Source organism: Thermobia domestica, chromosome 15, assembly GCF_964235325.1.
Source record: "Thermobia domestica chromosome 15, izTheDome1.hap1.1, whole genome shotgun sequence".
Classification (NCBI taxonomy): domain Eukaryota; kingdom Metazoa; phylum Arthropoda; class Insecta; order Zygentoma; family Lepismatidae; genus Thermobia; species Thermobia domestica.
Window position 1 is genome coordinate 167,855,694 of NC_137468.1, and position 26,482 is coordinate 167,882,175.

The 26,482-nt window shown below is 36.3% G+C and overlaps 1 protein-coding gene across 2 annotated transcripts in view; it reads right to left on the reverse strand.

Moving 5' to 3' along the window:
- LOC145671344 (uncharacterized) overlaps window positions 1-26,482 on the reverse strand; it is a 128,847-nt gene that overhangs the window by 44,005 nt on the left and 58,360 nt on the right. For both annotated transcript variants that reach the window (XM_081740380.1, XM_081740379.1), the window contains exons 5-7: window positions 20,043-20,572; window positions 13,590-13,719; window positions 220-463 (exon numbers count right to left, since the gene is read on the reverse strand). In XM_081740380.1, coding sequence (XP_081596506.1) covers window positions 220-463; window positions 13,590-13,719; window positions 20,043-20,572 — 904 coding nt within the window. The remainder of the gene's footprint in view (window positions 1-219; window positions 464-13,589; window positions 13,720-20,042; window positions 20,573-26,482) is intronic.

Sequence of the window (26,482 nt, forward strand, 5' to 3'; positions counted from 1 at the left end):
TACCAAGGCTGTTTTCATACTTTGTGCTTGCACAATAATTCCATAAGTAACAAAAATAATGTTCACCTTAAGACTGGATTTTTTAAAGTACAACATTTATGTTTCGTTTCCACAAAACACAAGTTCCTAAGGGAAACGGATATGAGCAGTGATAACGGTAAGGTTTCTGATTAAATTTCAGGTCAGCAAACACCCTGAAAAGGAAATTATAATTCTTACCTGAACGTAAACCATGTCCCAGAAACCTTCTAAGTCACTACAAGTAGTCAACATTTCGCCATCATTTTTCTCACAATTTGAAATTAATCCCAGGAACTGAGCAAATTTCTCTCGTATTAATAATTTGGTTTGCCCGCTGTACGAGTTTATCAAGCCCTTAACGTTCTCAGGAACTTCAGCTTCTAGCTCTTCCCATTGGCGACTCAACCCAAGAAGTCTATCGGTTTCAGTTTTCACCAGATTCCTGATTAAAGAGGGAAAAATAATGTTAGCTGATCAGTGATGAAAATTTTCCGGAAAATTTTGAAACGGAAAATTTTCCGATTCATAAAAACATACTTCACTTATTCCTACATCGTTGTTTAGTCGAGATGTGAGATGGAAAACTTTCTTCTATATTTTTCCGGAAAATTTTCCGTTCTTAACAAATATCAGTGATTAAGTAACATAGCTCAGACAATTTTCAAATTTTTCATGAATCGAAAAATTCTCTCCTGTACAGTGATGAAAATTTACCGGAAAATTTTCCGATTCATAAAAACATACTCCACTTATTCCTACATCGTTGTTTAGCAGTGATGTGAGGTGGAAAATTTTCTTCTATATTTTTCCGGAAAGTTTTCCGTTCTTAACAAATATCAGTGATCAAGTAACAATTCGTCAGTATTCATAAAATTGATTGAATTCATATACAGAAATGTTAAAAAGTGAAAGATCGTTTAAAGAATCTGAAAATTTTCATGGCTTAGACAATTTTCAGTACTATGTAGGAACAAGTGGAACAATTTTTCATAAATCGAAAAATTCGCTCTCCTGTACAGTGATGAAAATTTTCCGGGAAATTTTGAAACGGAAAATTTTCCGATTCGTAAAAACATAGTCCACTTATTCCTACATCGTTGTTTAGTCGAGATGTGAGGTGGAAAATTTTCTTCTATATTTTTCCGGAAAATTTTCCGTTCTCAACAAATATCAGTGATTAAGTAACATAGCTTAGACAATTTTCAAATTTTTCATGAATCGAAAAATTCTCTCCTGTACAGTGATGAAAATTTACCGGAAAATTTTCCGATTCATAAAAACATACTCCACTTATTCCTACATCGTTGTTTAGCCGTGATGTGAGGTGGAAATTTTTCTTCTATATTTTTCCGGAAAGTTTTCCGTTCTTAACAAATATCAGTGATCAAGTAACAATTCGTCAGTATTCATAAAATTGATTGAATTCATATATAGAAATGTTAAAATGTGAAAGATCGTTTAAAGAATCTGAAAATGTTCATGGCTTAGACAATTTTTAGTACTATGTAGGAACAAGTGGAACAATTTTTCATGAATCGAATGAATAAGTGGAGTATGTTTTTATGAATCGGAAAATATTCATGACTTTTAATACATTGAAATTTTAAATAATAGAATGGGATATTTGTACTCTACGAACTGGATGTGTGTTCTCTGCACTTTGCATACACACACCCAGAGAGAGAGAGAGAGAGAGAGAGAGTTGAATTGAGTTTAACGTCTTTTCCAGCAGGGTCAGTCCATTTCAAATCATCCAGCTAAAATATCAAATGAAACCCATAGTCTCAGAATGGCATGAGGATTTTTTTGTTTACTCTACTTGCCATCCTTATTGATCACACCAAATTTTAATTTGATATCTTATATACTTTTTTAGTTAAAAATTTTTTTAGTTTGGTAAAATATACGTTTTTGTTGTTGCCGAGGGTTAAAGAGATTACAACATTGATATACTAAAAAGATCATAACTTTGTTAATTCTCATCATATCACAATGATTTTTTCACTAAAATGATCACAATAAGATACAGAATAAGGTAAAAATACATTCAGCTACTTGTACTTGAATTGTTGTAGTGAATATTAGCTCAAAACTGGATATTACGATTTTTTTAAAGAAAAAACATAAAATTTTAAAATACAGTAAAAACTTAAAGGCACTACATAAACCAAAGTATTTTATATGTATTTATAAGCCTAAAGGCATGAGATAATGTGTTCTGAAAGAAAAACTGGGTTTTTAACTGCAAATATTTTTAAACCATTTATCTTTAGAGTACGGCCAGGTATTTTAAAAAAATCTAGACCTTCACGTTGGCAGCCCTAGCGTTGTCCCTAATTGTCACAGGGACATGAACCATATCACGTTACAAAGTTTATGGAACTCAGATTCCAACAAGGTAACTTCAGTGCCCCTTGTTTCCAACCCACAGAAGAAGAAGAAGAAAAATGGCTTTTTTAAAAAAAATATTTTGTCGGACTGTGGCAACACTGTTCATTGTCATACGCAGGAAAAAAAATTCTCGCATACACACCAGACATTGGGTGGAATCATAAAAAATAAAGGGCCTAGGTACAATCTGAGGCAAAAAACCTGCAACATGAGGATGTAAGTTTATTGTGAAACTACGCCTAACAGCACAGGGAATGAACATAACGTCTAAGTGGAACGAATCACGCCAGGATAAACCTCGGGTTCCTCCCGTGCACACTTATTTTGGAGCAAAAGACTTCGTCATTTCACAATAAACTTATATGCTCATGTTGCAGGTTTTTTGACGCGGATTGTACAATAGCTTGCGAGATAAAAATTCGAAACCTCGTATATACTATGGTCAACCTGTATATATTTTACGAAGAAACTGTGGTCTACCCTCAGGTTGGCAACCCTGGCGACTTCCCTAATTGTAACAGAGACGCGAATGATACCTCGTTGCAAAGCTTACGGAACACTGGTTCCAATGAGGTAACTGTTGTGCCCCCGGCTCCCAACCCACAAAAGAAGATGAAAATCATCTTTGACTTTTGTGGGACTTTGGCAACACTGTTTTTTGTCATAAAAGAAAAATCACTTCCTCCTACGGATTCGGCCTGGGGAGACACAGTCTACATTCATTAGGAGCCGAGCAACAGAAGTTTGAAGTACTGGCGCTAAGAAAAATGAAATGAAATGAAATCTTTGAGTTTTACGTCCCACGGTTATGCCCGTTAGGCTAAAGGAGACGGTGATGATGAGTAATGAATGAAATGGTGGAATGAAGAAAGTGGGAGGAAACGGGAGAACCCGAGAAAACCCACGCACACGGTCCACCACAAAGTTCACTTGGTGGGGGCTGGGATCGACCCCGGGACCCCAAGCACCAGAGGTGAACGCTCTACCACTGAGCCACCGCGGCCCCCGACTGGCGCTAAGAGAAAGGGATGAGCCAGGCATCTTCTAAGGGTTAAAATAGTGCACATTTTATTTTCTGAAAAACTCATTGAATGATTTACATGTAAGGCGTAATGAAATTATGACATTTTAATCAAGCTGAAGATGTTAAATTATTTAAGCTGCAGTAAATTTATCAATGTTCTAGAACTAATACAACTGCGCATAAGCTTTTACAGTAAACTTTAAAATCAAATAACCAAAATATAATTTTATTATTTTTCCTCATAAGCGCTTTCGATAACTGTCTTAGTTTTTAATAAATTAAAAATATATTTAATGTATTTAGAAAGTAAGATCGTTTCACAAAGTATTTCACAAATCAAAACAGTTCGTTGGAATCTTATATCAGTTTAGGTAGCAATTTCGTTCGGTATCTTGAGGAGTGCGAATCCTACAGCCCTCAGGTTCATGAAAAAGAGTTGAGTTGATTTCAGTTTAGCGTCCCTTTCAGCAGCGAGGCTATATGAGACGTGGACCTACTGATTAACGTGGAATCGGAACCACATGAGTTCATGAAAAAGACTTTGGATTAAAAGCTACATGGTGTTTTTTTGCCATCAGCCATCGTGACAAAAGCAAGTCTCCAACGTAGTTCTGGTAATGCTATTGATAATTTCGATTTTTTTTTATTATTTTTGCAAGGAAAATATAGAAAATACAAAGTTCACAATGATTAGAAAAGAAACATTGATAGAGGCACGAAAAAACTTAGAAGGGCATTTCACTTAATCCAGGACAGTATCTGGAACACGTAGTCTTCATCACTTTGAGCCCAAATCTGAAGACTCCACTGCAACAAAACGAGTAAGTGTAGATGACAACTTTTGCACAATATTCAACTTTTCTGAAGAAAATCATTCGGTGAAAATGCCTGATGTGGGTGTACACAATTACATTGCATGCCTTTATGATGACCGGTGGTATTTTGGATTAGTTTTGTCAAAACATGAAGATGAAGGAGACGTTAAAATTAAATTTATGCATCCCCATGGGCCTGCTACATCTTTTCACTAGCCCCCAAAAGAAGATGTTTGCTGGATTCCTATGAGTAACATAATTTCATGTGTAACCCCCCCCCCCTCCCAGTCACAAAAGCATCCGGAAGAATGTATTATTTTTCCGAAAAGGAAATAGGTTCAATCAATCTTCAGTGCAACAAGATGAAACAAATGCAAGCCCAGAAATAAAATGTTGTTAGTGTTTTATTTAAACATTTTCTGTAATTCTACTTCAGGATCTCTATGGTGTAAATAGTAAATGAACCACTTCAGGACTTTAAGATGATTTGGTAAATTCTTTTTTCGTTCACTGATTATATTCAATCTGTTGTATGTGATGAACATGTATAATTCATTAAACTCATAGTGAATAGCAATTTTCTTCTTCTTTTGTGGGTTGGGAACCGGGGGAGGGGGGCACAAAAGTTAACTCATTGGAATCAGTGTTCCGTAAGCTTTGCAACGAGGTATCATTCGCGTCTCTGTTACAATTAGGGAAGTCGCCAGGGTTGCCAACCTGAGGGTAGACCACAGTTCCTTCGTAAAATATATACAGGTTGACCATAGTATATACGAGGTTTCGAATTTTTATCTCGCAAGCTATTGTACCTAGGCCCTTTATTTTTTATGATTCCACCCAATGTCTGGTGTGTATGCGAGAATTTTTTTCCTGCGTATGACAATGAACAGTGTTGCCACAGTCCGACAAAATATTTTTTTTAAAAAAAGCCATTTTTCTTCTTCTTCTTCTTCTGTGGGTTGGAAACAAGGGGGCACTGAAGTTACCTTGTTGGAATCTGTGTTCCATAAACTTTGTAACGTGATATGGTTCATGTCCCTGTGACAATTAGGGACAACGCTAGGGCTGCCAACGTGAAGGTTTAGATTTTCTTAAAATACCTGGCCGTACTCTAAAGATAAATGGTTTAAAAATATTTGCAGTTAAAAACCCACAGTTTTTCTTTCAGAACACATTATCTCATGCCTTTAGGCTTATAAATACATATAAAATACTTTGGTTTATGTAGTGCCTTTAAGTTTTTACTGTATTTTAAAATTTTATGTTTTTTCTTTAAAAAAATCGTAATATCCAGTTTTGAGCTAATATTCACTACAACAATTCAAGTACAAGTAGCTGAATGTATTTTTACCTTATTCTGTATCTTATTGTGATCATTCTAGTGAAAAAATCATTGTGATATGATGAGAATTAACAAAGTTATGATCTTTTTAGTATATCAATGTTGTAATCTCTTTAACCCTCGGCAACAACAAAAACGTTTATTTTACCAAACTAAAAAAAAAAAATTAACTAAAAAAGTATATAAGATATCAAATTAAAATTTGGTGTGATCAATAAGGATGGCAAGTAGAGTAAACAGAAAAATCCTCATGCCATTCTGAGACTATGGGTTTCATGACCTGGATGAATTGACATGGACTGACCCAGCAGCGAGACTATATAAAACGGGACCAACTGATTAACGTGGAATCCGAACTACATGAGCTCCCGCTGGGAATCGAAGCCAGGTTTTCCATGCCAAAGGCGCGTATGCTAACCTCTTAGCAACGAAGGAACTCGCAGAACAAGAGAGAGAGAGAGAGAGAAAAACACTGTGTAAAATTTTATTTCCCAACTTGAAATATTAGAAAATTTTCCAGTTCCCGAAAGCTACTTGGAAAATTATAATTTGTTGCTGACTAACTTTCCTCTACTGAAATTCAATTTTATAGCTCTATGTGCAGTTAAATATAGTGGAAAATTTTCCACCTAAGATCACTATACATAATATCCAAAATTGTCCGGCCTATGAAAAGTGTTTTCCACTTGTTTCTACATCGTGATGAAAATTTTCCGATCTATGAAAATTTCTTTCACTTGTTTCTACAGAGCAATAAAACTTTCCGATTCACAAAAAAGTTTTTTTACTTTTTGCTTCAAAATGATGAAAACTTTCCGACTCATAAAAAGTTCTTTAATTTTTCCATATAAGGCAGAAAATATTTCGATTCATGAAAAATGGTTTAACGTGTTCCTACATAGTACTGAAAATTGTCTGAGCCATGAAAATTCAGATTCTTTAATTGATCTTTCACTTTTCAACATTTCTATACATGAATTCAATCAATTTCATGATTGCTGAGGAATTCTTACTTGATTACTGATATTTTTTTAGAACTGAAAATTTTCCGGAAAAATATAGCGGAAAATTTTCCACCTCACATCACTATAGCTGATTCACGTCATATACACACACAATGTTCTTTCAAATCTCATGTAGCTATCTAAGTATAATACTAAATGTTCTTACGTAGGGTTGCAAGTTACCATACTCGTAAATGACAAAATACTGACACTTTCAACTCGCTAACTCGTTATATAAATATCGAATTTCGACACAAGAATGCTAATTCAGTACCACCATTTTGAGCAGTTTTCTCGGAGCTGGTCAGCATTGCTTCAGTAGTTCCCCGAGCAAGCTCACTGAACATCTGCTAGGTAGTTCGATCACGTGCAAGAGAGCTGCTAACTATCGAACGAGAAACACGCTAAATTATTACAAAGCGTGTCTGCACAATATACGAAAAGATATGATAAATAATGATGTTACTTCATAGTGTTAACTTTGCAATTATATTTGCTTAAGGAAGTTACTCTTCTAGACTATCTTTCTTTGGTTGAAAATTTATAAGAAACTTGTTAAACTCATTAATCAAGAAGCTTTTAAGGATAGAGATATAGTACTTCAGAATATCTGGAATTATTACGTTATATATAGTTATATATATGTTTTTATATCTAAAGAATACTTATGTTTAAATATTATGTAGCGGGCACACTTTATCAAAAATATTGTAAGGTAGTGCAAGGAAATTACACAGTTCTTAATCCTTCTCGCTGGTCTAGTGGCTAGCACGTGGTTCCACATTCGATTTCCGGTGGGAGAGCACTATGAATGTACTTTCATGATCATTCACTTCCATCACCTAACAAACCTTAAACTAAGACAGCTGTAACAAAAAGGTAGGGCAAAATTTCAGGGGTTGATTCCTGTTACGGCCATTGAGCCGCCTGACGGTGTGAAGTAGTCAGTCACATTCTGGACGCCTCTCAATGTGACTCAATTTAAACCTCAAAAGCCCAGCTCCTAATTAAGCTAGGAAGACAATTTTGGTATAATGTCTTCCAGAAGGATGAAGCTTTCCACTAATTTGCATTTTCACGGGTGGACGCAGTTACGGGCAAGTTATCCAATGCATCCGGAATGGGTTTCCAGAAAGTCTCGATAGATGTTTGTCAGCCTCTGCGGGAGTATGTGTGGACCTAGTAAAGTGTCACCGACAATACCACACCGCATACAGAGCAAACTGTTGATGTCTCTTGGGACTGATCGCATTAGAATTATCGTCCGCTCAAACACGTACATTATTGTAATTTAAGATGCTTTCTCGTGTGAACTTAGCCCCATCTGTAAACACTATTGCGGATGGGAAAATTAGATTAACGGCATACTGCTAGAGGTATGACTGGCAAAATCATACTCACGGCAGATAGTCGGCTGCTGACAGACTGCACTCGCTGCAGGTGATATTGATAGACAGACTCGTTCGACGACATACACGTCATATCTACATATGGTTTACACTAGTTCATCCTTCAGGACGACATAGATACCAAAATTATCTTCCTAGCTTAATTAGGAGCTGAGCTATTGAGGTTTAAATTGAGTCACATTAAGGGGCGTCAAGAATGTAACTATTTCACACCGTCAGGCGACTCAATAGCCGTAACTAACGATGCATTTTCCGACGTATGGTCATACTTTTTTTTTTTTTTTTTTAAATACTTGTTTACCCATAAGGAATTCACCTCTGAAATTCTGCCATACCTTTTTGTTACACCTTGTATTCGTATATATAATCACTTTTCTTAAACTTTTTTTTTCCTCTTCATTCATAAACCCACGATCATCAAATATGGTAATTTTAGAAGTAATAAATGTAATAAGGGCAGTACTTATTTGGTTTATGAACGTCTATAAGGATTTTCCTGAACTGCTTCAGCCACTTATTCAGTGGTCTTCAACAGGTAAGTCATTCACATGAAGAACGAATCACTTCATGAAAAAATCCTGCATTGTTGATTTATGTAAAGGTTCTAAAAAAAGTAAACTAACCTCTTGATAATTTTTTTTTTTTTTTTTTTTTGAAGGTACTGGAGATTTAATAATTATTGTCTAGGCCCGAACAGTTTTACTTCGACCCTATTTTCCTTACTACTTCAAAATTAATTTCCCGTGTTTAGAATCCTTGAACCAAAAATGCAAGATTTTTACATTAAGTGATTTGATCTTCATATAAGAGTCAATCCATTCTAAGTGATCAAGCATGTGCCGCTCGACCATCTCCAAAAAATCTAATTTTTTTCACGAATGCATATAATATATCAGTACCTCAAAACCACGACCATTGGGTTTTTAAAACATCACGTAGGGACTCAGCGGCTGCCGCCATTTTGCGTTTTCCCGATTTCGGGCGTTTACGTTGTATTGAATATCTCAGCACGTATTTGTCCTAGTAAATTGAAAAATTGCTGGGCGTGTCCAACTTCTGCAGAGCTAAAACTTGGTCCTCTTAACATTTTTGCCTAAAACCACTTGAAAGGGGTGAAATCAGGGCCTACAGTAGCAACATTTTTGGACACTGAAGACAAGTTTGAGAAGAGGAAGCAATTGATGTAGAGGTCTGAATTTCTGTGCGCATATAGTCCGGGATCGTAACTTTATACTCAAAAATTTGCAGACCTATAGCTCCTCCCAAATGCCTGAAAAAAATATCGTAAACTTGGGGAATTATGGAAATTTGGCATATTTCACTGTGCAATATCTCCAATGGATCTGGATAAAAAAAATCTGAAATTTTGGAATAGTTACTCCTTTTGCATACCATAACACAACAAACGCGTTTTGTGTTTTTGAGCAGAAGGGGGTCAAAGTATTAAGGAATGACGTCATACTCTAGGAGATGTTTTGTTCACAAATTCAACTGGAAATTCGTTGTTGTGAAGTAAAATAAAGTAGGATGAATGGCTAGTCCAGTTAAGGCTCTCAACGTCGTTTCTTTCCTCTAGTTGTGACTCACTGTTATCATCCATAGCAACACTGGTGAAGAATGCTGCTATTAGCAGAAGGCGAGAAAAATCAAAACGCTTGCTAAAAAAAAAAAAAAAAAAAAAAAAAAAAAAAAAAAAAAAAAAAAAAAAAAAGTACTCATTGCTCTTGCTGCTTGCTATTTTAATGATATTCAATTCTGTTTATTGTTGTTTCAACTGTCAACTCATGCAGGAGACTGTTGTCCTTTCGTTACATTTACATTCCCCAGTCAGTGTTTACAGTAAGTGTTCACTAACTGGGGAATGTAGATCAAACTAAAGGACAACAGTCTCCGGCATGAGTTGACACTTAAAACCAGCATAATCATTGCTTTTTGAGTTTTACGTCCCGTTCAGCAGCGAGGCTATATGAGACGTGGACCTACTGATTAACGTGGAATCCGAACCACATGAGCTCCCGCCGGGAATTGAACCCGGGTCTCCCGCGCCAAAGGCGCACAAGCATAATCATGTCTGAATATCATTGATATAGCAAACAATGAGTACTTTCAGACTTTTGGCCAAGTGTGCATTTTGACTTTTTTCGTCTTCTGCTGATAGCGGTATTCTTCGCCAGTGCTGCTGTGGGTGATAAGACAGTGAGTCACAACTAGAGGAAAGAAACGACGTTGAGAGCCTTAACTGGACTAGCCATTCATCCTACTTTATTTTTCTTCACAACAACGAATTTCCAGTTGAATTTGTGAACACCTAAAATATGACGTCATTCCTTAATACTTTGACCCCCTTCTACCCAAAAACAAAAAGCGCTTTGTTGTCTCTTATGGTATGCTAAAGGAGTAACTATTCCCAAAATTTCAGATTTTTTTTTTTTTTTTTTTTTTATCCAGGCCCATTGGATATTGGACAGTGAAATATGCCAAATTTGCATAATTACCCCAATTTATGATATTATTTCAGGCCTTTGAGAGCAGCTACAGCTCTGCAAGTTTTTGAGTATATACTTATGGACCCGCACTACATGCACACACAAATTCAGACCTCTACATCAATTGCTTCCTGTTCCCAAACATGTTTTCAATGTCCAAAAATGTTGCTACTGTAGGCCTTGATTTCACCCCTTTCAAGTGGTTTTAGGCAAAAATGTTAAGAGGACAAAGTTTTAGCTCTGCACAAGTTGGACACGCCCAGTAATTTTCAATTCACTAGGACAAATACATGCTCAGATATTCAAAACAACGTAAACGCCCAAAATCGAGAAAACGCAAACGGGCGGCAGAAGCTGTATCATTACGAGATGTTTTAAAAAAGAAATTGTGGTTTTTGAAGTACCCTGATATAGTATAAACATTCAAGGAAAAATTATTATTATTATTATTATTGAAAAGGTCGAGCGGCAATTTTTCTTTTTTCTCGATCACTTGGCATGGATTTACCCCTCACCTGAGAGTTAAACCTGAAAACGTAAGTACCACTACTCATCTCAGTGACCCCGAGAACAATGGATTCAACACTAATATTGGTAGTTTCCGATTATTTTTAAAATGCGACTTCCACCTGCAGTGGGGTGGAAGATGAACTTTAACTTTTACAGCTTCCAAATGTCACTATTCATCTCAGCGACCCCGAAAACTATGAATTCAACACTAACATTGATCGTTTTCGATTATTTTTTAAAATCTCACCCCATTCTCCATGTTATTCTTAAGGGGACTTTGCACCCCCATATCTTAGCCTAGTGGTAACCTTGAGACCTGGAACGCCCAATTTGAGCGTATCTCCTACATGCTACAATTTAATGATTCTATCTATATTGGAACCCTCATTTGATAAAAACGCGACGGAGTACAGACAGACATAACCTCTACATGAGTTCTCCCACTACTGTACTACGAACAATGTGAACTAAAAATTACAACTGTTTCCACTTGGTAGTTTGAAAGATTGACTAAAAAAAAAAAAAAAAAGTAAACTCGATGAAAAGAGAGAAGTTTCATAACTGTAAGAAGCAGGCAGTAAAGACATAAAAAATGATTTTAATTAAGAACTGATATTGATTGAAAATACCATGACTACACGTTTTTTTTCCTCCTTTTTTCAAACTATAAAATTGTATCTTCTGTAAAAGTAACCTTGCCCGACTTATCGCTTATTTCACGTGCATTCCTAATTTAATAATATATTTGCCTACTTACCTGCGATAAATCTCCAGACGCTTCCTTTTCTTGACAAGTGTCTACCGTATCTTCAATACTAAATCAGATAATTACTAATTGGTCTTACTCTCACACTTGGTGCTGAAACAGAACTGAGCCGACAAGACTTACGCGAGTCGAAGCTGCCCCGATAACGAGAAATTCGGGAAGGTCTCTTATGCGCTTAAAGCTTCGCGATGCAAAGGACACAATACTAAACATCAGGATGATTATCCCGTAGCAAAAGAAACTCAGGGAGCTTGTCTTAATACGCATAAAACTTCGTGAGACCTCTCGGGACATTTTGATAATTTTTCTTCAGTGGTCTATTCTATGGTGCTCAGCCTACAATTAAATTGAGTACCAAATTGTCCTTGATACTTGTAGGCACTTTGGAAGATAAAAGCAGTTGAGCGTAGGACTAACCACTTCATCTTATTCCACAGATCGAGAATATGTGAAGCAGCTCCATATTCCCCATGCGCCGTTAATCTTTTCTAATATGTAAGTACGAGAAAATGACAGAGCGTCGTGAGAGTTTCTTCCATAGCATTTTCTTCTGAATCAAAACTTCTGTCTCGTTTGGGATTCTAATGACGGGTCTGCTATCCTGACCATGGGCGCCCAAAGGGGGAGGGTAGAGTGGGACCCGCTTTCCCCCTGGCTCACGAAAATTTATACGTAATATAGTAAGCCACGTATATTAAATACCACACTAATAAATATAGCAACCATGGAATGGATCTCCCTAGAAAATTTTCTTTAGGCACCCATGATTCTGACTGAGGACCTCTGGCTTTTCTTCACCACTATTTTGGCATAGAGGGACTAAAATGTCAGTCGAGTACTGGTAGTGCAAATCAAAGGCGTACATATGCATAAAGAAATCGATTGTACAATTGATAATAATTTAGACCAATTTTAAGTCTAAAAGAAACTGATGAAATATAAGTGTCACTGTTAATATTAAACAAATTGAAAATAATTCGGAAAAAGTATCGGTGTCCATTGGCTGATACCGATACTCTCAAAAGTGGCCGATATCACCCATATCGATATATCGGTACATCCCTATACTGCATGTGCTACATTCATTACTTCTAAAATATATTTAATAAAGCGTCAATTAGTTTTTTTAAGTAGTGATAAAATTCAATTAAATTTGTTTGCACTACGACAAAATAGAAACCACTGACAGACTTTTGTCTCCCTTAAGCAAATCCTTTAAATCGTACAAGTGAGTGAGTTAATCTATCTATATATATAAAAGAGAACGTACAAAATCCTTTATCCGCTCATCACGCTAATACGGCTGAACCAATTTCTTTCCTTTTTGGGGGGTTATTAGGATTTGGACCCTAGATGGTTTTTATCATATCACTTTAATTTTTAATTACCAGTGTCTTGAGATAATTGACCATTCAAGTGTCCATAACGTACAAATCCTTTGTTATTAGTTCATCATAGGTAAAAATAAACGTATTTATATGCAACCCGCATGACCGTGTCACTCGGCGGGTTAACATAAATGACAGGCGATATACAGCGGAAAATAGCTTGAATCTTCTGTTTAAAATTTTTTAATTGATTTGCTTATTTTTACAGACACTTTTACAATATGCCAGCACCGGGATGACCGCAGCGAAGCGGGGCGGGTTAACATAAATGACAGGCGATATAATGTTAAGATTTACTGCAATCTTCTATGGTTTTTATCATATCACTTGAAAGCGAAAAAGTAAAAATTATCTAAGTAACAAAGTTTATTGCGTTCCGGGGTGACCGCAGCGAAGCGGGGTGAACGCTGCTAGTACTTTATATAAAACTTACCTAAAATATGTAACGTCATGTTCCTCAGATGCATTCTTATCTTCTACAATTTCGCTGGAAACAGCTTCTGTTACGGCCGCAGGCAATTCTTCAATTTGGTTAGTAGTAACTTTGTCCTCTACTGGAGGAGCTGTAAAGATTGAATGAACTATAATAGCAGCCATCAAATATTTAAAGCATTTTTTTTTTATAAACCATTTTCATGTTCGACTGGCCCGTACAAATGACAATATCTCGAAATTTATGTAAATTACTATAAAGCGAAACATGCATATTGGCTTGAGGTTAAATTCAATTGATTCTGTTAAACACTGATAATTCAGCTAGTTTCATATTATGAATTGAAAATTAAGTGATGGACCCCGATGTACAAAATATTAAGAACACTATTTCTATAGATTTTTATTTCGGGGTTGAAACAAAGGAATCCCGAAATAGAAGTGACCAAATTATTTACCAGAAAATAGTGAAAATTATCACATAGTCTTCCTAAATGCTTTATCGGAATGTAGAATCTGCATTTCAACATAAAGCACATCTGGACGCTTCACATCTCTTCATTTTCTACTTCTGTTCCCTCAACCGTAGAGCGCATGCCTTAGATGCATGAGGTCCTCGGTTCGATTCTAGCAAAAGAGCATAAAAAGCACTACCGTGATTCGGATTACACTTTTAAAATGCAAGTCTCGTCCTATATAGGATCATCTTGACAAAGAACTAAATATCAATCTATCAATTTTGCTTCCATCTAATGAAAAGTTTAGCGAAAACCTTTCCGTCCCTGACATCAGGTACGCATAGAATAATATTTACATTATTTCTGGTAATTAATATCTTTAAAAGGAATGGGTTAAAACTCTTTCAGTTTTACGTCCAACGGTAATGCCGTGTAGGCTAGAGACTGACGAGAAATAAATGAAAAGATAGAATGAAGAAAATGGGAGAACCGCGAGAAAACCAACGCACACTGTGTTTGTATTGGCAACAATATAATGGTATGTGAAAGCGTCCTCCTGTCGATATTTGCACGGTACTATATTCCAAAGTTTCTTTATATTATTATTATTATTATTATTATTAAACACGGCTATCGTAAATTATCTTTTCCATTTCGAAGTTTTAGTTGAGGTGCTACGTGTATAAAACTGCAAATTGTGATAAGAACATCCCCTTTGGTATAAATAATGTTTAAAGTTATACAATGAAATTAAGTCGGGGAGGCATCGTCTAAACGCAAAGAAGTTCAAGATGGCGGCCATATTTCAAAATAGCTACGCGGTTACAGTTTTTCTGTTATACGTCGCAGGAATTGAGTGTTTGGTATCGATTTATAGGTTTTTGAGGTCAAGGATTGCAATTTTTGTGTTAAAAATGCGTAAGAAATTTTATATATATATATATATATATATATATATATATATATTGCTTTGCGCTAAGGAAATGTTCTGATCACAAGTACAGGATTTTATATTTATGGTTTCTTTAGAAAACAGTAAACTCGTTGTAAGAAATGCAACACCCAACTAATCCCGGTTTTTATTTTTTATTTTATTTTATTTATTTATTTTTTTTTTCCAGATTTTAGTACGTGAAGGTGGCAATCGAAAATGGCAAAGAGTCTCCGATTAGTTCCTGCATGTGACCTGGAAGATAAAAGATAAAAGTGTTGATTGGACAAAATGTATACTGTGTCAAAAGATATTTGATGAACATTTGGAATGTTCTGCAAATAACCCAAATGCATCTTTTCGTAACACTGGATACGCAACGCTTGCGAAGAATTAAAAAAAAACCTTTCAATCTATCTTTCAATCTTACCCAGTGATTTGGATATAAAACTGTTTGATGAAGATAACTGTGGAGTGGAAAAAGCTCTTTTAAAAGGACAAGCTAAATGGCACAAAAATGTGCATTAAATTATAACTACCATGTTCAAAAGAGCAAAGAAACGGAAGCTTAATGAAGGTGACAAAGAGTCTACATCATTATCACATGATCGTAAACACCGATCATCTACTTCTAAAGAGATGTGCTTCTTTTGTGATGGTTCTGCGCCCAGCAAGGATCAATTGTTTCATGTAACCACGTTACAAGTAGATCAAAAGGTGAGGAAGTGTGCCATTGAACAAGGAAATAGTGATGCTAATATCAATTCTGTGGACGACAACATAAAGCTGCAGCAAGGTCTAGATCATATTGGTAACTGGTGCTCTTCGAATCAACTTGGGGTCAATGAAAGCAAGTGCAAAGTATTATCACTCACTAGGAGCAAATCACCTCGTCACTTTAATTATGAAATTAATAAATATATAATAAATAGGCATGACTCAGTTAAAGATCTTGGTGTTACGTTTGATTCTAAGTTAACGTTTGACAATCGTATTGTAAATATAACAAGCGAAGCATTCAAGCTATTAGGATTCATAATTAGAACGGGAAAAGAATTTAAGAATTGTTCAACATTACAGAAGTTGTACAATGCATATGTTCGTTCAAAGTTAGAGTATGCCTCTACTATTTGGAATCCGACTCACATAAAACATCGCAAGCAATTAGAAAGAATACAAACAAATTTTTTTAAATTTCTAACATATAAAGAAACTCATATTTATCCTACATTTGACAGCTTAAAACCATACTAACTTTAATCTTCCTACACTAGAACAAAGACGACATATGATGGATTTATTATTAATTCAAAAAGTAACGCAAAATATTTTGGATTGTCCGGATTTAGTTTCTTTATTGAATTTTTATGTCCCCACATTAAAAGTACGTAGAAACGCTGGTCTTTATTACTGCAGAAAATCAAGAACTAATATAATGATGAAATCACCAATCTGGAGGACAACAGCTTTATATAATAGAATGTGTACAAATAACAATGAATTTGATATATGTGATATGTCGCCTAAGAAATTTCGGAATGCCATTATCATGAGTTATCATGAGTTGTGAACTCAAGTTATGTTATCAAGAGTTACGAACATGTAATTGCGTAATTTACTACACTAATTGGGCTATAGCCCGTTGTGTTGACAATAAATAAATAAATAAAATAAATAAAATAAAATGATCTACTAGCAAAACTTAGTGGTGGTGATATGATTGCTCTAGATGCAAAACACCATGCAAGTGCCTAGCAGGATTGTATAACAAGTCTCGAAGTAGTCAATTGACATCAACTTGCAATGTTCATGTATGTGAAGGGGTAGTTTTTGCAGAGTTAGTTAATTTCATGGAGGAAGGTATGAAGGGTTCAGCTGAAACGCAACCAGTTTTCAAGATGAGTGTCCTGACAAAACTGTAGAAGATGAGACTAATGCAACTACTAGGAACGGATGAAAAAATACCACACCTCAAGATTACGACAGAGAATTCTTGCACATTTCCCGTATATGACGGCACAAATATCTGGCAGAGAGAGCATATGATAAAACTGTTGGTGATACCATGTTAGAATCTTGTAAAAGCGACCAAGATAAAGACGCCCTTGCTTTTTTGCGTGTTACTAAAATAGTAAGGAAAGAAATGCTATGTCAAAAGAACGCATTCAGTGGTGATTTACATGCTGAAACCCAGCGTAAATCTGTTCCTCGCTCCCTACTTGCCAATGTGAATATGCTCTTGTATGGATCCAACATTGAAGACAATGAAGTTGTTACACAGCCCCATCTTTAACAATATCGCAATTGCTTTCTTTTTATTTTCAATCTCGAAAACCAGCTGGAAACATATTGAGGCATAAAACTGATAGAGAATCTCCGCTGCCAGTTTACATGGGTCTTTCAATATTTGGAAAAACACGAAGAAAAAAAGAAGAAAGAAAAAAAAAGTGGAAAAGTTACATTCACTTGGACTTTCAATCTCCTACACTCGTGTGCTGGAACTCTCAACAGCGATGTGTGAACGTGTAAATGTCAGGTACCAAGAAGAAAATGTATTGTGTCCATCAAAACTACGTAAAGATATATTCTCAATTGGGGCGTACGATAACAGACCACAATCTTTGTAATTCAACTTCGGACAGTCCTTTCATGGGACAATATTTCAAAATCCGACACCTGAATGTTTACGAACAGTAAGGCCTACACAAGATATACAGTATGCCATAAGTAACTTCAAAAAGCGAAGTGTGCCTAGTCTTCCGGACGAGTTTGCTTTGCTGGGAAAAGCCATCTTTAAGTCAAAAGAACTCACTATTCCAACTTGTTCTGATGTACACCCACTGCTACGAATCAGAAGAAAGAAGAAATTGCATGGCTAAAACATGTCATCAAGCCAGGGCACCGTGGGCAACCTACCATGCTTATAGACAAACTTGCTTCAACTGATTTTGTTCCAAGAATATCGTCACTTTTACAATTATTCTATAAAGCAGCGTTTCCCAACCAGTGTGCCGCGAATGGACCGCTGGTGTGCCGCGAGGAAATCGAATCAAAATTATTAATTTTATAGCAATCAAATTGCAAGACATAGGAAAAATGTATATTTTTGTATTTCACATTACTATGAATTTCTACCATGGAAAAAAATACTGTAATTGTAATATATTATTCTACATCTATTACTGTGTAGCAGACAGTATTTCGACTCGTACACATTTCCACAGTTAGCTGCTACGTTACGCTTCAACTGAGAGTCATACTAACACCGAGAAATGGAAGCACTTGCACGACACGCGTCAAGTGAACATTCGTAGAACACTCATTCGCACGTGAATGACAGAATAACACTTTGTTCGACAGGTGTGTTTTGACCGACGCATCGCAAGCTGTGTGATTGCAATAATATGCACCGGTTTTGGTTAAAACAGCAAAGTTAAAAGTACAAGACATTTGTTTGTTCGTTCGTTATTTAGTAATCTTCGTTCTTAGTGAACGGTTGGATACAGTTTTTGAAAAAGAAAGTGTATTTTTAAAAGTGAGTCCTATATTTCATTGCAATTGTTTTCTATTTTAAAATTAGAATAAAAAATAAGCATAATGAATTAGCATATGGGAAAACCAGTGATCGAGCTTTCATCTCTATGAGAAGAAGATCAGTACTCACAGAAGAAAAATTACCATGGTATTTTATATTTGCAAATAATAATAATATCTATGAGTGTGCTGTGAGAATTCAAGTTATACCCGTAGTGTGCCGCAAGTTGAAAAAGGTTGGGAAACGCTGCTATAAAGATTCATCATCAATAGCTATGATCAAGCATGCGATGAACGTAATAATACGAGTTACACAATTTCTTAAGGGAAATCAAATTCCTGTCATGGTAGTGGATCAACCACTGTTTGCGTTATCAAAAGTGATTCAGTGGAACTATCCAGACATGTATGGCGAGAAAAAGTTCATGGTGATGTTTGCTGCAGAAAGCTATCTCAAAGTAACTCACGTAAAGGAAGACAGAGGAATTCACTAAGTGACTGCAGCAGCACTATACCATTTGTTGCAAGATGCTTACCACCAGTCTGGTTCCAAGCTTGAATTTGACATTTGGTGTGAAGAGCGAGCTGCAGACAGTATCATGTTCAAATATTGGCTGACTTGTCTTGATATGGAAATCCTATTGCTTCTCTTTGTTCGCTCAATTAGACAAGACAACTACTTTTTGTATCGTGACTATTTAAGAGACATGATTTTTTTTTTTTTTTTTTTTTTTTTTTTTTTTTTTTTTTGTCCTGGATCATAATAACTATGCCCTTGGCTACCGGTCCATCTGAAAGACCTTTCTGACAGAGTCTCAGCTACTAGACATACATCGCTCATTTTCTTCTGGACAGTTTGCGACAAGAAAATCAAACAATCTTTTCAGCAATCAGCATAGACCAAGCATAGCATTATATCATATATTTTAGATAAAAATAGTGTATAATGATTTCGCCTATGTTTCAATTTAAAAAGTATATGGAACAGAAAAACACCTATAGTAATTCTTAATTTGTTTTTAACATAAAAATTGGAATCCTTGACCTCAAAAACCTATAAATCGATACCAAACACTCAATTCCTGCGACGTGTAACAGAAAAACTAATCGCGTAGCTATTTTGAAATATGACCGCCGTCTTGGATTTCTTTGATTTTAGACGATGCTTCCCCGACTTAATTTCATTGTATAACCTTAAACATTATTTATACCAACGAGAAAGTTCTGATCACAATTTGCAGTTTTTCGTTGATTTCTGCGATGTAGCACCTCAACTATTTAATAACTAATTTTTATTTATCCACAATGACTTGCAACTTATGTAAAAAGAAAGAAAACCTTTTTCCATGCATACATGAATTACTTTACTCTCATTACATAATTACTCCATTGAAATTGTAGTATTGTTATAACTGACAACTAGCACTGCCTCACTAATGCTAGGAGAATAATTCTAATAAAGAATAAGTTAATGAATAATAAATACGGCAACATCAGTGAAATGTTATGTAACAACCAAAAGGGTACCTACCTTCTAACACACGAGCTTTCGGTGGAGATTCTTGTTCTTTTATGTCAGCTAGAGCTTCTTCAAAATTCGATGCGTTGTAACATCTCGCATATCTTCTTTTACGATCTGATTTTGGTGTTTCCGTCTTGGATGCAAAATCATTATCTTCAGTGTTTGTTACCCTTGTTTCAGAAATACATTTCTTATCCCTCTCTGCTATATTTTGAGGCGTGGGTGACGGTACTTCTACGATAGTAGACAAATCCTTGAACAAGCATGCAGCAGCGTTTCGCCTTCTCGATTTCCCGTTTCCTCTTTCGGTGGTTATTTTGGATAAGTCAATTGCATAACTACTACTATCACTAGAGCTTGGTTGTGGTTGTGTTTTGGAGGTGTTTGATACTTTCTTTGTACTTCCATCTGTTTTAGGTTCACAAGGAAGCTTCGACCGTGACCTTGTAACCCTTGTATTGCAAGGCTGTGTTACAGTTTCTGCCTTAGTTGTCTTCAACTTTGGATGACCACCTAAGTTCTTACTTTCCACAGGAAATCTGTAACGACAAATATTTGACCGCATATAGCATAACACAGGTAATCATTAGAATATAGAATTATTACAATAGTAGTATACAGTTTCAGCACGACAGGGGAAGAAGTGTTAAGAGCCATTTGTAATTACTGGTTAATATTAAAACAGATGCGACGGGTAAATATTCCCGGACTTTTCCAGATCACAATTTACAATTTTCAGCTATAATATTAAAAGGGAACTATTTTTTCCGACCATGGGGCCCCTATATATATACTGTATATGCACAAAGGGCGTTTAATAAGTTTTGCACAGATGGGTACAACATTTTTATTAGTTACAATATGATGAAATATTACGTGAATATACTTTTGAAGCTCCTCTAGCTTCAGAATGGTAGTAATTCTGGTTTCCTATCGTTCACAGGTAAACCACAATGGACACTGAAGTAAACATCAGGACCCGACAACACTCGGTAATGTCGGATGACGGATCAGCCACGTCAATTCGTAAGTTGTTTCCGGTTTATATGGATCACATATTGGATCCAAAGCTGGTTGCAGAAATTTAAAAACCTAGCCTTTCCAACTACCATCAATCTCAGTCAGTCTCAAACGCATCGTCTCATTACTGTCCTTTACTGAAATAGGATCAAGTGAGGGTAATGAGAAACTTCACAACTTTCCCACGTTACTCAGCTTACATTAGTTTTCAAAGCAGTTAACCTAGGCAGAAGTTTATGGTGCCAATAGAGTAACAATTTCCAGCCAAGAAATTCCCTATGATCTCATAAGTTGATAAGTAAATGTTAAATTTGTGTTCTCAATTTCCCTCCAAAAGGGTAATTATGAGGCATCTGTTGTCCCCAGCTTTCTCTATAGTGCAGTAAATGCAGCTCAAATTTTAATAATAAAGGGAACAAATTAGTAACAAAGCTGAAAATTGATACAGTTGTTGGAAATGATGTTCTAAACAACATACTAAAAGTCCCCTAAAATCTCACGTGACCTTCGCCGCCATAATGAAAAATGGCCGCTGGAAGTGTCAAATGAACAATACCCACATAAAAATAGCAATATCTTCGCTATAGTTGTACTTAAAGAGATAAACTGAGTGTCGTTTTATAGAATAGATAATATTTTTTTTTTAATAGAGAAACATTTTTTTCATAAAACGCATACTTTTAGAAATATTTAGCTCTAAATTCTAAAATTGCGAAAACTACTGTCAAACTGAATTAAAATTTTATTGAACTTAGGAAGTAACTTAACTATTAATTATTAACAAGTTAAAATTTTTATAGATGTTGGTAAAGATTATTTAAATGACACTAAAATCCCACTAAGTCTTCGTTCGCCATATTAGAAAATGTCCAAACGTCCGAAGTAATTAAAAGATAATATTTTGTTAAGTGAAATACAAAATCTGGACCGGGATAAATATTTGAGAAACTGTAAATGCAGTCGATCCGAAGTCAATTGGGATCAATGGTTGTGCAAGGGGGAAACATTATGACGTGTTTGAGATTGTCCTCCGCCATCTTGGAATCAACTTGTTTATTTTAAAAGGCAACATGGTCGTGTGACATATTAAAACAACAACCTCGTTCGAAGAGAAACTCAGCGATTAGGTTATTTTTCCAAACCATGCAATGGTTTTGAAGTTGTGATAGATTTAGGATATGTTATATGTGAAATGTGCTGTGCGATGTTTCGAATTTCGTAAGATAGTGAAAAACGAGCTTTGTAACATCTCACATTACGTAATCTTTAATGAGCAGGAAGAAAGAGAGCTAACACATACGAGACAATTGCAATTACATGACATGTTCAACATGTCCACCGCTCTCTTATATGCATACCCTTAATCATGCGACCACGTGCTTATGCACTCTGCAAAGCATGGTTGGTGATATTTGTTCACAGGCCGTAATGACTCTCCTTTTCAGGTAGCCAATGTCATTAATTTTACACTGGTAGACAACAGTTTTAAAGTACACCCACAGATAGAAATCCAATGGAGTTGGGTCGGGGGACCTTGTTGGCCACTCAACCGGTCCATACACTTACCCAGCAACCGGGAAAATGTTAATTGAGCCATCGATTACACTACGACCATAATGCGGCAGTGCCCCATCTTGTTGCCAATATTGATTAAACTACCCTTCCTCTTTCAACAAAAGTGGCATAACAGTGTTTTCAAGCATATCTCCATATTGTGCAGCAATCCACGGTCCCATAAATGAAAACAGGTCCAATAAGTTTTTCGCCTCATATTACACACCTTACCATTACCTTACTTGCATCTTGCATCTTTGATGCATCTATTCAATTAAGATTTGTATTAGCCCATTACCGGACATTTTGGTTGTTAATCTCACCTGAGAAATTTGCTCATCACTAAAAACAACGTTATGAGGAAACACTGGGTCACGAGCTATCTGGGCCAACGCCTACTCACAAAACCCCATTGGTTTATCAGAATTATCCTCTGACCGTTTTTGTTTCAACTTCAATTTTTAAGGGTGCCACTTTCCCCTGTTTGAACACTTTTGACACTAACATTATGTTCACTTGATTGACTTCGCACACTATTTTCATCAATACACTCAACACAGCTACTGATGTGTCTGGATCAGTTGCATGTCGTGGTAGTCCTGATCGAGGTAAATCAACATTTCCCGTTGCCCTGAATTTGCGGATTAGTTTTCGTATAGCACTGTCATTGGCTCGCGATTAGGATGTCGTTCTTTGAAGATGGCTGTTATTTCTGAACTGCGTCCTCCAGCCAAAATGATAATTTCGATTCTTTCCTCTCGAGTTATCCTATCCTACCTACAAGAAAAAAGTAGAGTCGGTTCCCGTCTATTCAATGTTCTACACATAAAATTTAAGTCTAAATGATAACAATCTATCCTAAATCCATTTAACTTCAAAACCGTTGAAGGTTAAAAAAAAAAAAAAAAAAATCCCGTAGGACTTCTAGGTACTGGCCTAATACAAATCTCAATTAGATAGATGCATCAAAGATGCAAGGTACAGATAAGGTAATGGTGTGGCGTGAAATAAGAGGCAAAAAACTTATTGGACCTGTTTTCATTCATGATACCTTGGATGCTGCACAATATGCAGATATGCTTGCGAACACTTATGCCACTTTCATTGAAAGAGGAAGGATGATTTTATCAATATTGGCAACAAGATGGGACACTGCCGCATTATGGTCGTAAGGTAATCGATGGCTCAATTAACATTTTTCTGGTTGCTGGATAGATTGGCATGGACCAGTTGTGTGGCCAACAATGTCCCCCGACCTAACTCCATTGGATTTCTATCTTTGAACGCACTTTAAAGCTGTTGTCTACCCGTGTAAAATTAATGACATTGGTTACCTGAAAAGGAGAATCATTACGGCCTGTGAACAAATATCACCAACCATGCTTCGCAGAGTGCATAAGCACGTGGTCGCATGGTTAGAGATATCCATAGAGCAGACCGGTGGGCATGTTGAACATGTCATGTGATTGTAATTGTCTTATGTGAGTTTGCTCTCTCCTCTGCTGGTCGTTCAAGATTACGTAATGTGAGTTGTTACAAAGCTAGTTTTTCACAATCGAAACATCGCACAGGACATTTCACATATAACATATACTAAATCTATTTACAACTTCAAAACCGTTGCAGGGTTTGAAAAAATAACCTAACCGTTGGCTTTCTCTTCGAACGAGGTGGTTGTTTAATATGTCACACGACCATGTGCCATTTAAAATAGACAAGTTGATTCCAAGATGGCGAACGACAACCTTAAACATGTCATAGTGTTTCGCCCCTCCCACCAGCATTGATCGCAATTGAAATGAAATCTTTAAGTGTAACGTCCCACGGTTATGCCGGTTAGGCTAAAGGAGACGGTGATAATGAGAAATGAGTGAAATGGTGGAATGAAGAAAGTGGGAGGAAACGGGAGAACCCCGAGAAAACCCACGAGCACGGTGTTTGTCCACCACAAAGTCCACACGGCGCGAGCTGGGATCGAACCAGGGACCCCAAGCACCGGAGGTGAACGCTCTACCACTGAGCCACCGTGCCCCCTTGATCGCAATTGACTTCGGATCGACTGCATTTACAGTTTCTTAAATATTTATCCCGGTCCAGATTTTGTTTTCACTTAACAAAATATTATCTTCCAATTACTTCGGACGTTTGGACACTTTGCAATATGGCGAACGAAAATGTAGTGGGATTTCAGTATGTCATTTAAATAATCTTTACCAACATCTATAAAAATTTTAACTTGTTAGTAATTAATAGTTACTTCCTAAGTTTAATAAAATTTTAAATTAGTTTGACGGTAGTTATCGGAATTTTAGAATTTAGAGCTAATTATTTTTAGACGTATGAGTTATGAAAAAAATTTTCTCTATAAAAAAATATTATATTATCTATGTTCTATAAAATGACACTAATTTTATCTCTATGTTCAACCATAGCGAAGATAGTTATTTTTATGTGCGTATTGTTCATTTGACACTTCCAGCGGCAATTTTCCAATATGGTCACGGTGAAGGTTACGTGCGATTTTAAGGGACTTTTAGTATGTTGTAAACAAAATCATTCCCAATATCTGTACCAATTTTCAGCTTGTTACTAATTTGACTGCACTAGTAGGTGATATTGTGGTATGAAGGAGTCTAATTGTGAAACAAAGAAGTCTTCGTTATTTTGTGTTTATTACATAAAGATATACAAATATTTGGCCGAATTACACCCTCCATTCCAAAAGAAACCGAACGTTATAAAAAAAAAAAAAAAAAAAAAAAGCAATGTACATTTTGGAACAAATCATTTTTATTAATCAATGTATTCCCCTTCTGCATCGATACACATATTTGCACGCTCAAACAAGTTGTCAAACGACTTCTCCATGTCCTTTATTGGAATGGTCTTTAGGACGGCGGTCGTCGCCTTCTCAATGGCATCAATCGATGCGTGCCACTTTCCTTTCATCGCCAAATGCAGTTTCGGGAACAGATAGAAATCGCACGGAGCGAGATCTGGTGAATAGGGCGGATGATGCAACCGAATAATGTGATTTTTGACCAAAAATTCAGTTACAAGTCGCGAACGATGTGATGGTGCATTATCGTCCAAAAGAGTCCAACTGCCGATTTCGCGATATTCGGGCCGAATACGACGAATTCTTGCCAGCAAACGCTTCATGACGCCCAAGTAAAACTCTCCAGTGACTGTCTGGCCGGGCTGAACAAATTCTTTGTGGATAATTCCTTTTGAATCGTAAAAACAAATCAGCATCACCTTAACTTTTGACTTCACCAAGCGACTTTTTTTTGGGTGTTCCTTCATCCGGCGCTCTCCATTCAGCACTTTGCCGCTTTGTTTCGGGTTCATATTCAAAACACCACGTCTCGTCACCAGTTACAATCGATTTCAAGAAGTTTCGATCCTGCCGAGCACTTTTAACGATGTCTTTGCAATGCGCAATTCGATTAACTTTTTGTTCTTCGGCGAGTTTGTGTGGTACAAACCGCGAATTAACCTTCTTAAGGCCCAAAACTTCGGTCAAAATGCGGTATGCGGTTGTTTGAGGAATGCCTAATTCCATTTCAATAACTTTCACCGACGATTTTTTGTTATGTTTGATGAATTCACTTTTTCGATGTTTTCTTCCGATAATTCGGTTCTGGGACGGCCTGATCTTTCGTCATCATCCAGCGTCTCTCTACCCGATTTGAATCGCCTGAACCACTCGTAAACTTGCGTACGGGATAGACACTCATCACCATATGCATTTTGTAGCATTTGGTGCGTTTCACTAAAAGTTTTACCCAGTTTAACACAAAACTCAATTGCAGCTCGTTGTTTGAAACTCATTTTCCGACCGATGTACACAACACACTGACAGTTGAAACGCA